The 17313-nt window shown below is 54.4% G+C and overlaps 2 protein-coding genes across 4 annotated transcripts in view; one reads left to right on the forward strand and one right to left on the reverse strand.

Annotated features, from left to right (window-relative positions):
- CLCN6 (chloride voltage-gated channel 6) overlaps positions 1–12168 on the forward strand; it is a 29736-nt gene extending 17568 nt beyond the window's left edge. Inside the window, exons 14-23 of one of the 3 annotated variants that reach the window (XM_057305170.1) lie at positions 1316–1442; positions 1715–1868; positions 1972–2131; positions 2221–2327; positions 3359–3545; positions 4396–4553; positions 4730–4886; positions 6553–6660; positions 6787–6912; positions 7100–7288. In XM_057305170.1, coding sequence (XP_057161153.1) covers positions 1316–1442; positions 1715–1868; positions 1972–2131; positions 2221–2327; positions 3359–3545; positions 4396–4553; positions 4730–4886; positions 6553–6660; positions 6787–6912; positions 7100–7252 — 1437 coding nt within the window. In that variant the 3' untranslated portion in view covers positions 7253–7288. Of the gene's footprint in view, positions 1–1315; positions 1443–1714; positions 1869–1971; positions 2132–2220; positions 2328–3358; positions 3546–4395; positions 4554–4729; positions 4887–6552; positions 6661–6786; positions 6913–7099; positions 7289–9150 lie in introns of those variants that run through there. The other 2 variants (XM_026519826.4, XR_006411769.3) reach the window with 2 other exon arrangements.
- A 2330-nt stretch (positions 12169–14498) lies between these two features.
- On the reverse strand, positions 14499–16331 carry NPPA (natriuretic peptide A). Its single transcript, XM_026520155.2, has 3 exons — positions 16076–16331; positions 15648–15974; positions 14499–14806 (listed from the first exon to the last, which is right to left on the reverse strand). Exons 1-3 carry the CDS (start codon positions 16193–16195, stop codon positions 14795–14797), a joined length of 459 nt encoding a protein of 152 aa, XP_026375940.1. The 5' UTR covers positions 16196–16331; the 3' UTR covers positions 14499–14794.
- Positions 16332–17313: the final 982 nt, after the last annotated feature.

A 17313-nucleotide genomic window follows, 5' to 3' on the forward strand; every position in this document is an offset into this window, starting at 1 on the left:
AGTCTAAAATAGTTACTGTGTGGCCCTTTTAGAAAAAATTCACCAACCCCTGTTACTCATTATCCCGAGGCTACCTCGTTACCAGACCAGTATTTTCCAAACGTGTTCTGCGGAACATGGATACCTTCGATTCACAAACAAATAGAAAAGAATCCTGTGGTCTAACGGGTCAGCCGGAATTAAGCGAGCTGCTCTAATACAGGATTACCGAGGGCGCTGAAAGTTCCATCTGTGTTACGGGTGTTTGGGTGTTTGTCGTGTGCCCGCCGTTCCACGAAGCACCTCGCGGACATGACTTCATTGAGTCCTTGCCACCGCCATGTTCGCTGGTATTATTATCCCCATTTCACAGGGGAGAAAACAGACAAAGAGAGGTCTTTTTTTTTTTTTAAGATTTTATATATTTATTTGAGAGAGAGTCAGAGAGTGAGAGAGAGCAGAGAGAAAGGGAGAAGCAGGCTCCCCACTGAGCAGGGAGCCCGATGCGGGACTCGATCCCAGGACCCTGGGGTCACGCCCTGAGCCAAAGGCAGATGCTTCACCAGCTGAGCCCCCAGGCACCCCACAAAGTGAGGTCTTGACCCGATCTCTCAGCTGGTGGTATACACCGTGAGGTCAGCCTCACTCGCATTTCACAGGTGAGGCTGAGAAGCTTCACGGGAGGCGCCGCTCCCACACTCGCTGGAGGGGGGCAGCGTCAGAGGCAGGTCCGTCTGATGCTGGAGCCTCTGCTCGGCCTTCAGCTGGGTCTCTGATCTCCAGTAAGGGCTGCGAAGCGTCTCAGCACATTCACCTGCAGGACTCTCTCCAGGGAGCCCTTGGATCTACATAGCTGGGACATACCGCATGTGTGGATCATTCCGACATCGCCTCACACCCGAGCCACGCACATTTCTGTTTGGCAGCTCCTCCCTGCCAGGTTCCACCAGCAGGGGGCACTGCCCTGCTTCCCTCGGCCGTCCTCACCCACACGTCGCAGTGCAGGGGGCTCTCGGGCCAGGCTTCCAGCAGTATCACTCAGAAGATGAGCCTGGCGAGAGGGTGCAGAGCTGGATGCATGGTGAATTTCACCGTCATAACTCACGAGCCCTCGCCCCGGTTCTTTCCTTCTCAAAGCAAGGGAATACAGTATCACGATTGGCTGCTCTGGGCTAGAGAGCGATTTTTTTGTGATCTGTTTCATTCCCGGAGAAAGGTTGCAAGCCAGACTTTCTCCACCTTACCGGAGACCTCCTGCTCTAAGAGTTGAGCGCCCTGGTCAGGTTTACTGACGTCGTAATGACCTCGTACTGATTTTCTGATTGCTGTGTCTTAGGTTACATCAGAAGATGTCAACTCAAGCATCAAGACCTTTTTTTGTCCCAATGAGACCTACAACGACATGGCCACGCTCTTCTTCAATCCCCAGGAGTCTGCCATTCTTCAGCTTTTCCATCAGGATAGTGAGTATCTGTGAGCCCGCCTGTTCTTGGGTGATTGATTTTTTTTCTGCAGGGAACAGATGATGATTCCTCTGTCCCTTCTGTTGGCCCACGGACACAACCTCAATTCTGTGCAAAATAGGGCCTTTTCTTTGTACTAGCAGCCCAGACAAGGCCGGAGTCTGCCTCCAGTGAACTGGTTGGGGTGTGGAAGGACCTGGAAGGGGCCAGGGCAGCCCGGCAGGCCTTGGTGGTGTCTGGTGGTGGGACTCAGGTCGGTTCTTGCCTCGCAGGTACTTTTAGTCCCATCACTCTGGCCTTGTTCTTCGCACTCTATTTCTTGCTTTCATGTTGGACCTACGGCATTTCGGTGCCAAGTGGCCTTTTTGTGCCCTCCCTGCTGTGTGGAGCTGCTTTTGGACGTTTAGTGGCCAATGTGCTCAAAAGGTGAGTGTGTGCGTATCCGTGCGTGAGCACGCCCGGGTGTGCATGGGCACAAGTGTGCGAACTTGTGATTCCAAGCCGTGGTCTCGGCTTCTTTCTTGCCCAGCTACATCGGCTTGGGCCACATCTACTCGGGGACCTTCGCCCTGATCGGTGCCGCAGCTTTCCTGGGCGGGGTCGTCCGCATGACCATCAGTCTCACGGTCATCCTCATCGAATCTACCAACGAGATTACTTACGGGCTGCCCATTATGATCACTCTGATGGTGAGTGCTGCCCTTCCAGGCCTGTCTCCGGTACAGGGCCAAGTTCACACCCCAGCCGCCTCTTTTCAAGTCTTTGTTTTGTGTTTCAGGTGGCCAAATGGACAGGGGACTTCTTCAACAAGGGCATTTATGATATCCACGTGGGCTTGCGAGGTGTGCCGCTCCTGGAATGGGAGACGGAGGCGGAAATGGACAAGTAAGACCGTGTCTTCTTTCTCTTCTGTTCTAGTTTCAGAGTTACGATCTCGGGCCTGAGGGGTGTGTGCATCAGGGTGGGAAGTGGTGATTAAGATTCTGGGGTGGGCGTCCAGTGAACCAGTAGATAACTACCGGAAGGAGCTGGGTGTGGTGGGGAGCTGGGAGGGCGGAGGCCGGCGGCTGCTACATGGTTTGGTGCGGCTCCCAGCGCCTTCTGGTTCCGCGTGAAAGGAGGTCTGGGGTCAGGTCTGTGTTATGACTGCATGTTTCCGCTAAGGGCCTGCTAAGCCCCGTGAGTGAGAACCAGCCTGCCTCACACATGCCCCATGAAATGTCATGCTGTCAGTGGCGATTATTCTGGGCATAATCGCCAGTTTATCCATCCGCCCGCAGATGGTTTGGGCCTCCTGTGTCCAGGGACCCCACAAGGCCCTTATGGTCCAACAGAGGGACCAACAAACTTCTGTAAAGGGGCGGATGGTAAATATTTGCAGCTTTGCAGGCCACGTGGTCTCCGTTACAACTCCTGTGCTCCGTCACTGCCGTGTGGATGGAGCCAGAGCCGGAGAACATATGTAAATCAGCGGGAGAGGCCACATTTGACCTGGGCCCTGGGGTTGCCACCTGCTTTAAAGGGACAGCCCAAACTTTTTTTTTTTTTTTTTTTTTTTTTTTAATTCTAGTAGTACCATCAGTAATTCAGTGGTGATACGAGGGATGTACCATGGAGGGCTGAGGAGGGGATGGCTAACCACCCGGGCAAATAGATGGCGTTTGTGGTGAGGGGACTTCTTGTATTGAGCTGAGGAAAGGCCCACCAATTCGGCAGAGCAGGGAGGGGTGTTCCAGGCATGGGGAAGGGCTTTTGCCCAAGGAGAGAAGTACAGAGGAACGTGTGTGTTCAAAGAACCGCAGAGCTGGCTCAGAAGAGGGAGCTCGGTGGCCCGGACCATGCGGGAGAGCCAGGACTCGCTCCCGGGATACTGCGGGCTCTCTCATGAGGCGGGACGCCTTTCCTTCCTCCCCCAGACTGAGAGCCAGTGACATCATGGAGCCCAACCTGACCTATGTCTACCCGCACACCCGCATCCAGTCTCTGGTCAGCATCCTGCGCACCACGGTCCACCACGCCTTCCCAGTGGTCACGGAGAACCGGGGTAACGAGAAGGAGTTCATGAAGGGCAACCAGCTCATCAGTAACAACATCAAATTCAAGGTACAGCAGCCCGAGGAACGGTGGGCAAGAAATAAGCAGTTCCTTGACGTACACGCTGACGCAGTGCCTGCCACGCCCTGTCGGTGGGGGCGCTGGTTGGCTCTCAGGGAGAATCTGCCTCTTCGTTATGTGCGGCAGTGAGTGTAGACGGGATAGCGAGTGTGGACTTTATTTGGCCGTCAGGATATGTGTCCATTCTCACTCCAGCAAGCGTGCAGATGGATTTTTTTGTTTTAATCAACATGATTTATGGCATGTAAGTGGTATCGGGAGGTTTCTAGAGTTGCCTGTGACAGAAACGGACTTTGGCCTACTTAAGACAGAAAGGGAAAGCTGCTGGAAGCTGCAGGACTGACAGGAGAGCTGGAGGACCAGAGCGGCCCGCCGGGCATGCAGGCGGCTGACAGACACCCTGAAGGGTGTTAGGGGGCGTGGGGGCCAGCCCTGCTCCTGAGTTGAAATGCCGGCAGAGGGAGAGCCCCTCACTCCGGCCATGAGCCCCTGTGGCTCTGGGGGGCGGGGCACGTACATTGTCAGTCCCACCATGACATGACGGCGGAGAGGGATTCCCCCTGGAGAGTTGAGGTGCTGTCCCCAAATCAAAGGAGTAGAGAAGTTGGGCTGGCAGAAACCGCAGGATCTACAGGCCCTGAGGCTCAGAGAGACTCCCTTCAACCCCAAGCCTGGAGCCATTGCAAAGATGCCTTAAATTTCCTGTGTCGGCATATACTTGACCCCACTGTCACCCGAATCCTTAAGCTGCGTAGATGCCGTGGTGGTGTGCCCGTGGCCAGCAATCCGTGGCCTGCCCGGTAGAAACTTCTGTCCCCATCACCCTCTGCACGCACAGAAATCCAGCATCCTGACGCGGGCTGGTGAGCAGCGCCGACGGAGCCAGTCCATGAAATCGTATCCGTCGAGTGAGCTGCGAAACGTATGTGATGAGCACCTGCCCTCCGAGGAGCCGGCCGAGAAGGAGGACCTCCTGCAGCAGATGCTGGAGCGAAGGTGAGAGCACGGCCCCCCGCACACCCGCCTGCAGGGCTCACGAGGGGCCAGCAGGCTGCTCGTAAGCAGCTCCTGAGCTTCCGGGGGGTCTGGGGAGCTGCTTGGGGCCGTGGGGGGAAAGCAAGAGGCAATCCTGCTGAGGGTATGCTAGGCAGCGTCTGGTTTTTATGTAACAGATACACTCCCTACCCCAACCTATACCCTGACCAGTCCCCGAGCGAAGACTGGACCATGGAGGAGCGCTTCCGCCCTCTGACCTTCCACGGCCTGATCCTGCGGTCACAGCTTGTCACTCTGCTCGTCCGAGGGGTTTGTTACTCGGAAAGTCAATCAGTGAGTCTCTCTGCTCTGCACCGGGGTTCTGGAAGGCACGAGGGTGGTAGGAGCGCAGTCCCTGTGCCTCGGTGGGGACAAGAGCCAGTACTTGGGGAGTCCGTGTGCCAGTGGGCGGCTGTCCAGGGGTGCGTGCAGCCCTCGGCCCCCTCTGCTGCGCTTTGTGCCTCTCGGGGACAGTACGGTGGGGGGACGCCCCAGTCACCCTCCCCTTAGTATGTGTACTGCTTGTCAAGTGTCGTTTTCGCCTGGAGACTTTTAATGTAGTTTCTACACTTTGATTTCTGGTATAAGTGAACTTTTTTACTTTTTTTTTTTTGTTTTGTTTAATGCTGCTTTTCCCGTTAATTCCCTTTTCTTTTTCTTTCATTTGGTATTTGTGGAGATAAGCAGGGATGGTTGGGGTGTGTTGTTCAAAGTTGTTCAAAGATGCCCTGAAGACCCACTCATCCCCACATACTTCGCCCCCTTTAGAGGGAACTTGAAAAGGTGGCCCAAAGGCCTACTTTCCAAACGGACTCTCTGGCTCAGCTCTGGCCCACGGAGGCCAGCCCTGCGGTCACTCGTGGTCCTGCTGGCCTGTGGAAGAGCAGCCAGCATGGGGCGGACAAAGGGGCCACAGGTGAAGTGGCCGGGCCTGGAGGTGTGGTCTTTGGTGAGGACAGCCTGACTGTTCGTGGGTCGAGGCGGTGTGTGGGGCACAGGAGGGGTGAAGTGGGCTGGGTTGCAGAGGCCTTGCCTGAAGGCAGAGAGCAGCTGGAGCTGGCCTCATGAAGCGCTGGGACCTGGGTGCCACTGGGCAGGCAGTGGGCAGGGAACACAGTGTGCGGAGAGTGGAGTCGTGGGGAGAGCGATCGGGGCTGAGCAATGACCGGCACCTGCGGCCACTGTGCCCGGCCTGAGAGCCAGTGAGGGCTGAGGGGAAATCCAGAAGACTCGGGATGCAGGGATGGTAATAAAGCTGCTGTGTCCAGTTAATTGCCACAAACTGGGGGGCTACAAACAACAGAAGTCTGTTCTTTTCACGGTTTTCAAGGTCCAAGTCCACACGCCAGCAGGGCCTTGCTCTCTCCAGAGGCTCCAGGGGAGAATCGCTCCGTGCCTTCCTCGTTTGTGGAGGCCGCCAGCCATCCCTGGCACTCCTTGACCATAGACAGGTCCCTCCAGTCTCTGCCTCTGTTGTCACATGGTCTTCTCCCTGTGTCCTCTCCTCTTCTTAGAAGGACACCAGTCACTGGACTTCGGGCCCACCCTAGTGCAGCCTGACCTCATCTGAACTTACTTATATCTGCAAAGACCCTGTTTCCTGTATGGCCACGTGCACAGCGGGAGTTAGGACTCAGACATGTCTTTTGAGGGACACACGTCAACCCATGAGACCTATTAGCTCTTCTCCCATTTAGACTCCGGCACAAGCCATCTCCATTTTATAGACGAGGAGAAACAGGTTCAGAGAGATTAGGAGACTCGCCGAGGGGGGCACAGTGAGGCCTGGCTGGGAACTGGCTTCAGACCAGGGCGTCTCACAGCAGAGCCCCCGGTTCTGTACCGTCTTGCGCCGGGTGAGGCCGTGGCCGGTGGTGTGGACGTAGAGAGGGAGGGGCTCCGAGTGTGCCGCCGCGGGTTGCCGTGCTGGGTGCAAGGACCTGTCTGGTTGGGGTTGCAGAGTGCCAGCCAGCCGCGCCTTTCCTACGCCGAGATGGCTGAGGATTACCCACGGTACCCCGACATCCACGACCTGGACCTGACGCTGCTGAACCCTCGCATGATTGTGGTGAGCGGGGCTGTGCCTTGGGGGCGGGGCCCCCACAGAGGAGCCGGCCGCTGCTCGTCCGCGTGTTCGCGACTCATCCTGGGTAGGGCGCAAGCGGCCACCGGTGACGTGTTGTCTTCTCTGCAGGACGTCACCCCGTACATGAACCCTTCGCCCTTCACCGTTTCACCTAACACCCACGTCTCCCAAGTCTTCAACCTGTTCAGAACGATGGGCCTGCGGCACCTGCCCGTGGTGAACGCCGTGGGAGAGGTGAGTCCGACTTCCGGCTGTGCCGGCAGCCTCGCCTGCCTTCTGGACCCTGTCCCCACTGCGTGCGAGTCAGGGGTTCTCAACCAGCAGGGTTTCTCGGACTAAAACCTCTTCCTCAGGCCTTGGAGGACCCGTCCCCCTCTCCCTCCTGCATGTTTCTGACACACACTCTCCGCTCGGCCGGCAGGTATCGCCAGGGTCACGATGCTGCGGGAGAGCACAGGGCAATCGTCCCCAGTGTTCCTCTTCTTCACCCTCCTCTTCACCGTCTGTCAGGCCGGCGCCTCCTGGAGGAGGGGTCCGCTCCCCACCCGTTCTGGGCATTTATGACATTAAATGAAAGAATTTCAAGGAAAATGCTTAAAGAGTTTTGAAAGATACAACTAGTAATCAGCGCTGGCAGTCTTTCCTGTTTTTTTTTTTCTTAGAACTCCATTGTTTTCCTCGTTATACACTTATTATTTGGTTGTTAAAAAAAAGAAGAAGAAGAAAATATAGAGAAGCAGAATACAAACAAAAAATAAATGCCCACCTCTTATTTCTGCAGAGGTAGCCATGCCGTCTTCTCAGTGTAGCTCCTTTGTCTTTTTTCCCTTTGCATCGACAAGCAGAGATTTTACGTACCCAGTCTTAATGAGAGTGTTACGGCTACGTATGCTGTTTAATACCCTCGCGGTTTGCGTCATCTGTAGGAAAGGCCTTTCCGTGGCAGGAAGCGTTCGCTTACGGTATTTTAGCGGGCTCGGCGTCCCACTGGACGGCTCTCCACTCACTTACCCAGCCGTCCTCTGTTGGGGGACGTGTAGTTAAACGTCACTGCCGTGATCACCCTCTTGAGGCCTTTGACGTTTGTCTCCAAGTCGCCCTCCGGGAAGTGAAACTTCTGTAGACAGGGTCCTCCGGCAGAACACAGGCCCGGCCCAGCCTGCTCTTCTGTGGGCATAGTTGCAGTGCGTGAAACTGTTCCTTGAAACACAAGCGCAGTGGTGGTTCTAACACAGTTTCCAGTGCGAAGCACCTGTGTCAGTGAGACGTGAGCAGCGGCGGCTGCAGCAGCCGTGAATGCTCTGATTGTCCGCAAGCTGGCGAGACGTCCCACAGCGGACCTCCCTTCTGACCCCTTCTACCTGGAGATGGCATCAGACCCCGCACGTTAACGGCTCAGCCCGACAGGACTGCCCCCCCGCCACCACTTAAGATGCCATTCAAAAGTCCAAATTGGCACCTGTGTTTCTGGCCAGTTGGCTGTACATTGAAGGTTCCCGTGATCTGCTCCTAGAGCTCAGGAGGACAGTTTACTCACCAGATGATCGGCGGACCATGAAAGGATGTGACCCAGGAACGGCAGGATGGAAGAGAGGCAGGGGGCAGGAGTGTGGGACGGGGTGCCAGGCTTCCACGCCCTCTCGGGCACACTACCCTCCTGGCACCTTCCGTGTCGCCGGAGTGGAGGCTGTCCACACCCCGTAGTTCAGGAACTTCGTCAGTGGCTTCCTCACAAACACGCACGTGATTGATCGCGTCATGGCCCCGTTGGTGATTGATTCAGCCTCTGGCCTTGCCCGCCCACAGATGAGGGTTGGGCGATGGGCCCTCCCCCCTTAGGGGCTTTCTAAAAGTTTATCATTCACACAAACTCAGGTATAGTTGGGGCTCGTTGTGAATGGTAGAGGGCACCTTTCTTACTCATCACTTAATTCCAAGAGTTCTTAGAGTTTTGTGCCAGGAACTAGGATGCAGACCAAGTACGTATTTCCTGTTACAATCACTATCACAAGGACTCAGGTGGTGCCGAGAGATGGTATTTACGAGCCGCAGCGGGGTCTCGCGGTCTCGGCCGCTCAGGAGCCGGCGTTGGGCCGTGTCTCTCGCACGCATGCGTGAAGCAGGCGGCGGCTCATGGGAACTGAGAAGGCCCGTGAGCTTGTGCCCTGTTGAAAAAAGACATTCAAATTCAGAGTTCAGCTGGCCCAACTAAAATCTCCCTTGGAGCTGAATTTGTCCCGTTGGCCTCCAAGTGATGAGCCCTCATTACCTGTCGATCTCCTTGTCACCTGGAAACTGGGTAGCCTTGAAGTGCGCAGCGTGACCAGCTTGCCGCGTCTGTCCCGGCGCGCTGTGGGTGGGGCTTCTGTCGCCTCTGCTTACGGTGACGCACAGGGCCAGCCGCGTCTGCTCCCGTCCCTGCCCCGGTGGGTTTGCTCTGCAGGTGACGGGGTCTTTTTCTCCCTGTCCTAGATCGTTGGGATCATCACTCGACACAACCTGACCTACGAGTGTCTGCAGGCCCGGCTGCGGCAGCACTACCAGACCGTCTGACGGCTCAGGCGGCCGCGCTGCCACGCGCCAGCCCGCCCTGTCCCAGAGCTGCCCCCGGGGGGGGGGGGGGCAGCTGGGGCTGTTCCAGGACACGGAAGATTCCCACTCACCCACTCGCTCGGAAAGCCGCCAATCATCGAACACCTCGCCAGTCAGCGATCCTGGGGATGGTGTCCAACTGCGCGCGAGAGCCTGGGCTTGTCTGACTTTCTCAGCAAGTATCTTCCCGTTTCCTGCTCCCCGCTCTCCTGCCGTCCAGCATGGGCCCCTGCCCCAGGTCCCTCCACCCCACACGTGCCAGGACCGGAGGGAGCATCAGGCCTCAGCCACCGGGGAGTGACACCCAGAGCAGTTTTCCTGCTGCCTCCTGCCACTTTCCTAGGGAACCCAGCTGTTGCCTTAAACTGTAACGGGAGGGGCTTTGGCCAAGGCAAGCGCTGGGGTGAAGGCCAGTTGCAAAATTAAGTGAGTTACCAAATTGAGGGACTGAGGCATGGAGCTTACCCGTGTTCCAGGGGGGCTTCCTGCGTTGGGACTCTTGACAGGCGCACCAGTTCATTTGAAGGGGAACACGGCCTCCTGGGGGGGCTGCTGCCCTGGGCCCGCCCCCGTGGTCACGGCCACCTCAGAAGCGCCGCCCTCCCAGAAGCACAAGTCCCATGGGTCGTCCCGGAGGGTGAAGTCTGACGAGACTGTCCGACTTAACTGCCGCCCTAGCTTTTAGCATTTCGGCTTCTCTCCTGGTGACTCCGTGGTCCGTCCCTCGTCCCTCCCCTCAGCACCGAGTTACTGACTTCCTGTGAGTTCTTACACTGTCTTCCTGGTGAGGCAGCCACAGCCCAGGTGTCTCCCCCCTCTGCACCCCCCCCAGTTAGCTAAAAGCAGGGCACCCCATGATAAAACTGCTTAGCCCAACTCTGGGGAATGGTACTGTTACCTCTGAGACAGATAGAAGCCAGTCTTGAACGAGTGAGCCCTGCAGGAATGTCCTGTGGCCGAGAGGCCGGGTTCAGACAGAGCAGATGGCTTATTCCAGGAGGAGGGCCTGTGCCCGTCACACCCCTGTCTCACACACACACACACACACACACACACACACACACACACACCCCCGCTGCTAGCTGTCGCCAGTCCACTGAGGGACCCGGACATGGAAACTGTGCTGGGGGGGAGGGACACCTGCCAGCACGTGCCCCAAGGCCTGAGCAAGAACTCTGGGAAGGAAGCCTCTCTGTCTCTCCGTGACGGCATGTCTCTCCAGGCTGGGGGGCCCCTCTCTGACCAGGCCCCCAAAGTGAACACTTGGTGTCGGGTATTTGCACTTCACTTTCCTCTCAACCTCTGTGCTTGCCCCCTGCTTGCATCCACACCCTGGCCTGTCTCCTGCAGCCCTGTGGCAGACATGCTTGGGGACTCAAGATGCCTTTCATTTGCATACAAGTTTGTGTTGGGTTTTTTTGTGTGTAAACTGTGGCAGTTGCCCCAGAGCTCGCCCTCTGCCTGGGGCTGACTCCCGTTGCCAGGACTGCCATGCAGCCTGGGGGTGGGCGCCTTTCTCAGCGTGGCCGGCTCAGGTCCTGTGCTCAGCCCGCTCTGCTCCCCTAAGTGAGGGGGCTGCCTCACCATCTTTCCCATCTGTCTGTGCCCCCCACCCGCACTCCATCCTTCCCATTTTCTTATCTTTTTGACCAAAAATACTCTGACTTCTAAATGTTTCAGCTTCCTTGGATGCATTTGACCTGTGAAATGTGGATGGGACCCCCAAGAAGTAGTAGGGAAACCACAAGGACCAGAAAGGCAAGCCCTTCTAAAGACGGTGGTGTTCGGCCCACTGCCACTTTATTTTAAGGCAGCATTCAGAGCTTGGCCACGTTATTTCTTCCTTTTATGAAGAGGGAAACCGGCTGCCCAAGTCAGGAGAACGTCAGGACTGCCCATCACAGAAGCTGATGAATCCCCTCTTCCCATTCGTCAGTGAAATTGGCAGAACTAAGGTCCTGCGGGGGGATCCTCTGGCCTCCAGGGCTCTGGGGTCACCAGCTGCCTGGCTCAAGGCCGTCCCGGGTGAATGTGTTGGGAATTTATCCCTCACGCACATCCAGTCCCCCCTTCGTTCCCACTGGAATAGCCCAGAGGTAGCTGACAGAACGCACGCGCCTCCCTCCGCATGAACTGACTGCACGGCCGCGAGGTCCCAAACTCCGGCCCCTCTGGAAAGGCACATTGCTTCTTGTCCTCCGTGGGTGTCTGCCCTTACCAGATAAGCCCAAAGACAACCACTGCCCCACTTGTAACAAATAACTGGAAGCCTCACTCCTCTGATAGTTGGAAACCCACGTTGTCCACATCCCACCTATTATCAGCCCCTTTGCCCCTTGGTGGTAACGGTACGTCCACACACACAAGCCACAGGGGGCTCTGCGGCTGGCTAGAGACGGTTTTCTGTGTGCCTGCTGTCTCCCACTGGATGGTTCACGTTCCCCAGCTGAGGAGCCGGGCAGGTAGGGAGCCAGAGTCCCTCCCAATTGTGGGACCTTGGCACTTGGGAAGGATTTGCTCATGACCTTGTTTAATGAACGGTTCCTGGCTGGGATGGACGCTTGCTTGCTTGACCCAACCAACTGTAGGACATTTCTGATGCAAAATTGTGTACTGACACAGCTGTCAGAAAGAAAGCCTCTGGAAAGGCCAGAGGCACCGTCCCAGGCCCCGTAGCATCGATGTGCAGTATTACCCACGGCTCCCAACCGTGGCAGGCTTCCTTCTTTCTGTTCGCACTGTTGGTTTAGATAGTAATACTAGCTAATTCTGTTGTGTACATACATTGTGTTTTTTTTAATTTGTAAAATTATATTTTTATTTGAACTTTTGGAACTTGGAAGTTCTCATTGTAACCGTAACATGTCAGAATAAAATGTCTTCATCTGTCTCCTTTAACCTCTTGTCTCCACGGTGCTTGCTGTAGAGTGATAATGTGGTTTTCATTTTACTCTTTCTACTATGTAAAAATCACAAAGCCAGAGAATAGATTTACGGTCTCAAGAGGTCTCCTTCTAAAGCTTTGCCAGCAAGACTTCATTCCCAGGGATCCACTTGCTACCGAGTCCTTAGCAAAAATCATAAAGTTCCCAGTCTTCTGTCCCTTCAAATCAACGCCGTGCAATCTTGTTTACCGATGCTTTCCTCCTGTAAAAACCTACCTATTTTCTCAGCTGCGACTACCCATAGTAGCAGACAGGATCCATGTGTATTCTGACAGTGCATGTTTAAGAATTTGCCCCTGTAACAGGTTCCCCAGTGTCCAACCAGAAGTACAATCGGTGCTGAGGCTGTAGACATTTGGGGCTGCCTTCTGCTGCCGTCCGTCGCTGCTCTCTGTTTTGCCAGAAACAGGATTTTCTTGGTCTCCGGTTGATCCGCCTCAAGTTGCCATTCCACCAGCACTAGGAACTGTGTCCGTCAGTGCTGTCCCCTCCACCTGTCCCCAGGTTTACTGAGCTCCAGGGACACTTTCTGTGAATTCAGCACTGTTTCGTTTGGGGAAGACCCACCGTGTCACAGTGACCCCTTGGGAGTCTGCCCAGTTCCCCACACTGCCCACCTAGCAGCTCCCACTCCCCAGACCTCAGGAGCCAAGTTTGGACAGACACTTTTTCCTGTCTCTGCTCCCGTCCTTATTAGTCCTTCTCTGCTTCTTGGTTTTCCACCCTTCTGTGTTCAAAGTGCACATGAAGAAGATTTTTGTTGGAAGTGGTTAGATTAGAGGTCTTTCCCCCACTCCACTCCCTAACCATCAACTCACTTCTGGCCTCCCCCTCCCCTTGCAAAGAGTGAATGACTACTTCGTTCCCCCTTTTCCTAATTCCTGTACAAGACCAAGACAATTGGGCTGACATTATAGAGCATGGATTATGCCACGTGCTGCAGTGGTGCTGAACAGGCATTGACCTTCAAGGAGTTTACAATCCAGAGACAGAGACATGACTACCTACCAAGGCAAATTGTGTTGTATTATAATAGTTAAACACAAAATGCTGGCGGTGCAGAGCTCAGTTTGTACCAGGCACGTGGTATCGGGGAAGGCTTCAGGGACGAAGCAACATTCTCCATGAGCCTTGAATGTGTAGAATGTTCTTGGGAGCACTGGATAAATGGCATTACAAGAGGAAGGGACAGGGTAAATAAAGGCCAGAGAAGTGAAGGTGTAGGTGGCCAGAGGGGAAGGGGGGTTGGAGGAATGTCATAGATTCTGACGTGGAGAGGGGGCTATGTAGATTCAAGCATGGCTCCCTGTTGTGGGTAAACTTGGTGCCTGGTATTCTCTGGTTTTCAGAAGCAGGTATAAAGAAATGGCATCTTCTCCAGCGCCGACCCCCCCCCCAGTCTAAACACGTAGGACCAAAATTAGAGAAATTTAGAGAAAGCTGGTGGCTAATTTTAATTATGTCTAAGTACCCAAGGGCACCTAAATGTGCAGTTTGTCAACAAAGCAAATGTCTCTTTCTTCGCTTTGCTCAGCTTTTAAACCCAAATACTGTGCCTACTCTTCTCTAAACTTCAAAGTGCAGTTCACTCAACTGCAGTCACTAACTCTCAAAATGTATCAGAGAAAATTTTGTTAGTGCCCTCACTTTATAAATGAAAAAATACTTGGTGTACAAAATTGTCTATGGAGTACAAGCTACATTAGATTGCCACCCGGAAAAAAGCCCAGATGTTTGTTTTTTTTTTTCAATAAGTAAGTGCCTTGAATTGGAGCAAAGCTGAAAAATAAATGCCCTTTCCGTCTCCTGGGGCGTTTTTGGGATCTGTGATGAGGCCGGAGTGAGGGAAGAGATTGTGAACTGCAATTTGAACCCCACCCTCCACCAAGAAAAAGTTGGGGGTGAGAGGTGGGGAGGGAATAAAAGGAGAAAGAATTTGTCCAAACCCACAGAATGTGCAACACCAAGGCCGCCGCTAATATCAACTGTGGACTCTGGGCGGTAACAATGTGTCAGTGCAGGCTCATCGTCTGTAACACGGCAACGCAGCGCTTGTGGGGGGGGGCACGTTGCTGGTGAGGGAGGCTCTGCATCTGTGCAGGCAGGGAGTCTACTGGAAATCTCTGTGCTTTCTGCTTGATTTGGCTGTGAACCCAAAACTGCAGCCCAAAATAAATCTTATTATGTTTAAAAGGAAGAAGAAAGAAACAGCCTTCTCTCTGAGAAAAGGGAAACCAGGTTATCAGGCTGGGAAAAGAAAGAAATCACACCAACCAAGCCTTTGGCTTCTGTCCATGGTGCTGAAGTTTATTCAGTTTCAAACCGCTTTCAGTAACAGGTGTCTATCCTAAAATTTAATGCATGGGATGGGAGAGGTAGGGAAGCCACAGTTAAACCACTTTATCTACATTCAGCATAAAATGTGAGGAACGTTGACAAGAGGCTGCAGCTTGAATACGGTGCTCTTCACGGCTCAACTTGATAGCAATGAGATGGGACAAAGTTGAGTGAGAGACCCCAAGGGATGAGGGTCTCTTGAAATCTGCCCAGGGCCTGGCCCGCCTTTTCCTCCCTGGCCATTATCTTCGGTACTACAAAGAGAACAGAGACAAATTTGGCTTGGTGACCTGGCCCTATTGGAAAAGTCAATTTCACAGGACTGTGCTCACCTCCCACCAGCCCCCACTCTGGCCTGACAACACTAGGCATTTCATGAACTGGGGCACAATTTGCTCCTTAGAAGTCACAAGTCAACCGTGGTCATTTTCTTTTCTTCTTTCTTTCTTTCTTTCTTTCTTTCTTTCTTTCTTTCTTTCTTTCTTTTCTTTCTTTCCTTCCTTCCTTCCTTCCTTCCTTCCTTCCTTCCTTCTTTTTTAAGATTTATTGATTGATTTATCTTGAGCGAGATCGAGCAGGTATGCACATGCACAGGTGAGTGGGGGGAAGGGACACAGGGAGAGAATCTCAAGCAAACTCCCCACTGAGTGTGGAACTCAACATGGGGCTCGATTCCACAACCTATGAGATCATGACCTGAGCTGAAACCAAGAGTCGGACACTCCACTGACTGAGCCACCCAGGCACCCCAATCCTGGTCATTATCATTTAATCCTTTGGGATCTGACAGTTCTGGGGAGCAACATGAATTCCTAATCAGCACAATGAAGGGGACTTGGCCCCATGAACATTTTAAGTTCCCAATGCTTGTGGCAGTGAGGTTTTCTTTTTCCTTAGCATTTCCTTGCCAGCCTGTAGCTAAGGATGACGTCACTTGCCCAAGTTAAGGCAAACATTTCAAAGGGAGTAAACTCCTACTCTGGTCTCTTTACTTCAGGAGGCATGCCCTGGTGGTGTTCTTTGACAAGGTTTGAGTCTCAGTGAAACCACAGCTTCCTTCCTCCCCATCCCGTATCCATTCCCAGCTCCTCTTACCCGGAAGCTGTTGCAGCCCAGTCCACTCTGGGCTCCAATCCTGTCCATCCTGCCTCCGAAGCAGCTGGACCTCCGCAGGCTCCGAGGGGCAGCAAGCAGTGCCCTCAGCTTGCTTTTCAGGAGGGCAGATCTATCGGAGGCATCCCAGGGGCCCCGCCCAAGGGCACCCCCATCTCTCTGGGCTGGGTTGACCTCCCCCGTCCAGGGAGGCACCTCAGGGAGGGGGCTGAGAGCCGCCCCAGCTTCCTCATTCTGCTCACTTAGTACTTGTGGCGGCACGACCTCATCTTCTAAAGGCATCTTGTCCTCCAAGTGGTCCAGCAAATTCTTTACAAAAGGAACACACAGGGAAAGGGAGAGGTCTCACTCACTGGCACAGTGTCACAAAGCCCCCTGGTCCCACACTGTGGCCCCTGTCCTGGCCCTACCTTGAAATCCATCAGGTCTGCGTTGGACACAGAGCCATACGCAGGGTTAGCTCCCATTTGCCCCAGGAGTTGAAATGCCAGGAAGAGGAGGAAACTTGCGGTGATGGTGGGGGAGTCCATGCTGGCGTCGCTCAAGGAGTGACCTGGGGCTTGTTGCCTCTCTGTCCTCTTGTTTCCCTCTCTCAGCCTCTGTCCGCCTCTGTCTCCCAGCTGCCCTGCGTCTCCTCTTTTTATAGCCCCCCGGCTCTCCAAGAGCGCAAGAGAGACGGAACCCTCCCCATTCTGTCACTTGCAGCGATAAAGCAGCTGAATGAGGACCAGCAGAAGATGGCCTTTTAAAGCTATCAGTCCAGCAGAGCCTGCCACCGCCCCCCCCACCTTGAGCAGTCCCAACAGCCCCGGACCCTCAGCTGCAAGAGCCACATTCTTGTTGATTTGCCTCAAGAGGTCCCCACTTCAAAGGTGTGAGAAGAGCAAAAAAGAGTCCTTGGTTATCTTACAGCGATGCCTGGGGCTTCTTTCTCCCCAGCAACCGGACCCATGCAGGGAGGCAGAGGGTGACGCTTGGCCGGCGCCCAGCTCCCCCAGTTGGTTTTCAGCTCAGCTGTCAGGGGCTCCAAATAAGGGCGGGTGGGGAGGAAGTGGCAGGCAGCCCGCGGCTCAGGACAAATTAGTCCAGATGCTCAAGCTGGCCTCACACCTGACTCATCACCCGTGAGGGCAGACCTCTCCCTCCAACCGGGCTGCCCTCCCTCCTGGCAGTCACTCTCAGCAGTCAGGTGAAGAGAGAGTTATTTTTTAGAGCATTAAGTCAGTCGGGAACCAAATGTGATGAATGTCCCAAGAATTCAGCTCCCAGACATAAACACCAAGGAAAGTTTTGGGAACACAACCATCCCTCTGCCAAGCTCCTCCTCCTTCCCTTCTGCGGTGTAGAGGGAGGTAAGTACTTAGAGGTGTAGAGGGAGGTGAGTACTTAGAGATGCCAACATTTTCATTCTGTCACCTTGTTGTTTGTAGAAACTCAGACTCTGAATTTGAAGCTTCTAATGCCCCCAACCCTCCCGGGAAAGCTCCCTTGGAGAGTTGGCTGATGGAGTTGGGGGTAAGAGACTGTGGCACACAGTTTCCCTTAACGCCTTCCAGGTAACTTCTGTGAGGCCAGGGGAGTGATGAGCCACTGAGGCCTCCATTTTCCTGGCCCCCAGGAAGAAATAACAGGCAGCAAGGCTGTCCAC

The sequence above is a fragment of the Ursus arctos genome, unplaced genomic scaffold (genome assembly GCF_023065955.2).
Source record: "Ursus arctos isolate Adak ecotype North America unplaced genomic scaffold, UrsArc2.0 scaffold_32, whole genome shotgun sequence".
Taxonomy (NCBI): Eukaryota; Metazoa; Chordata; class Mammalia; order Carnivora; family Ursidae; genus Ursus; species Ursus arctos.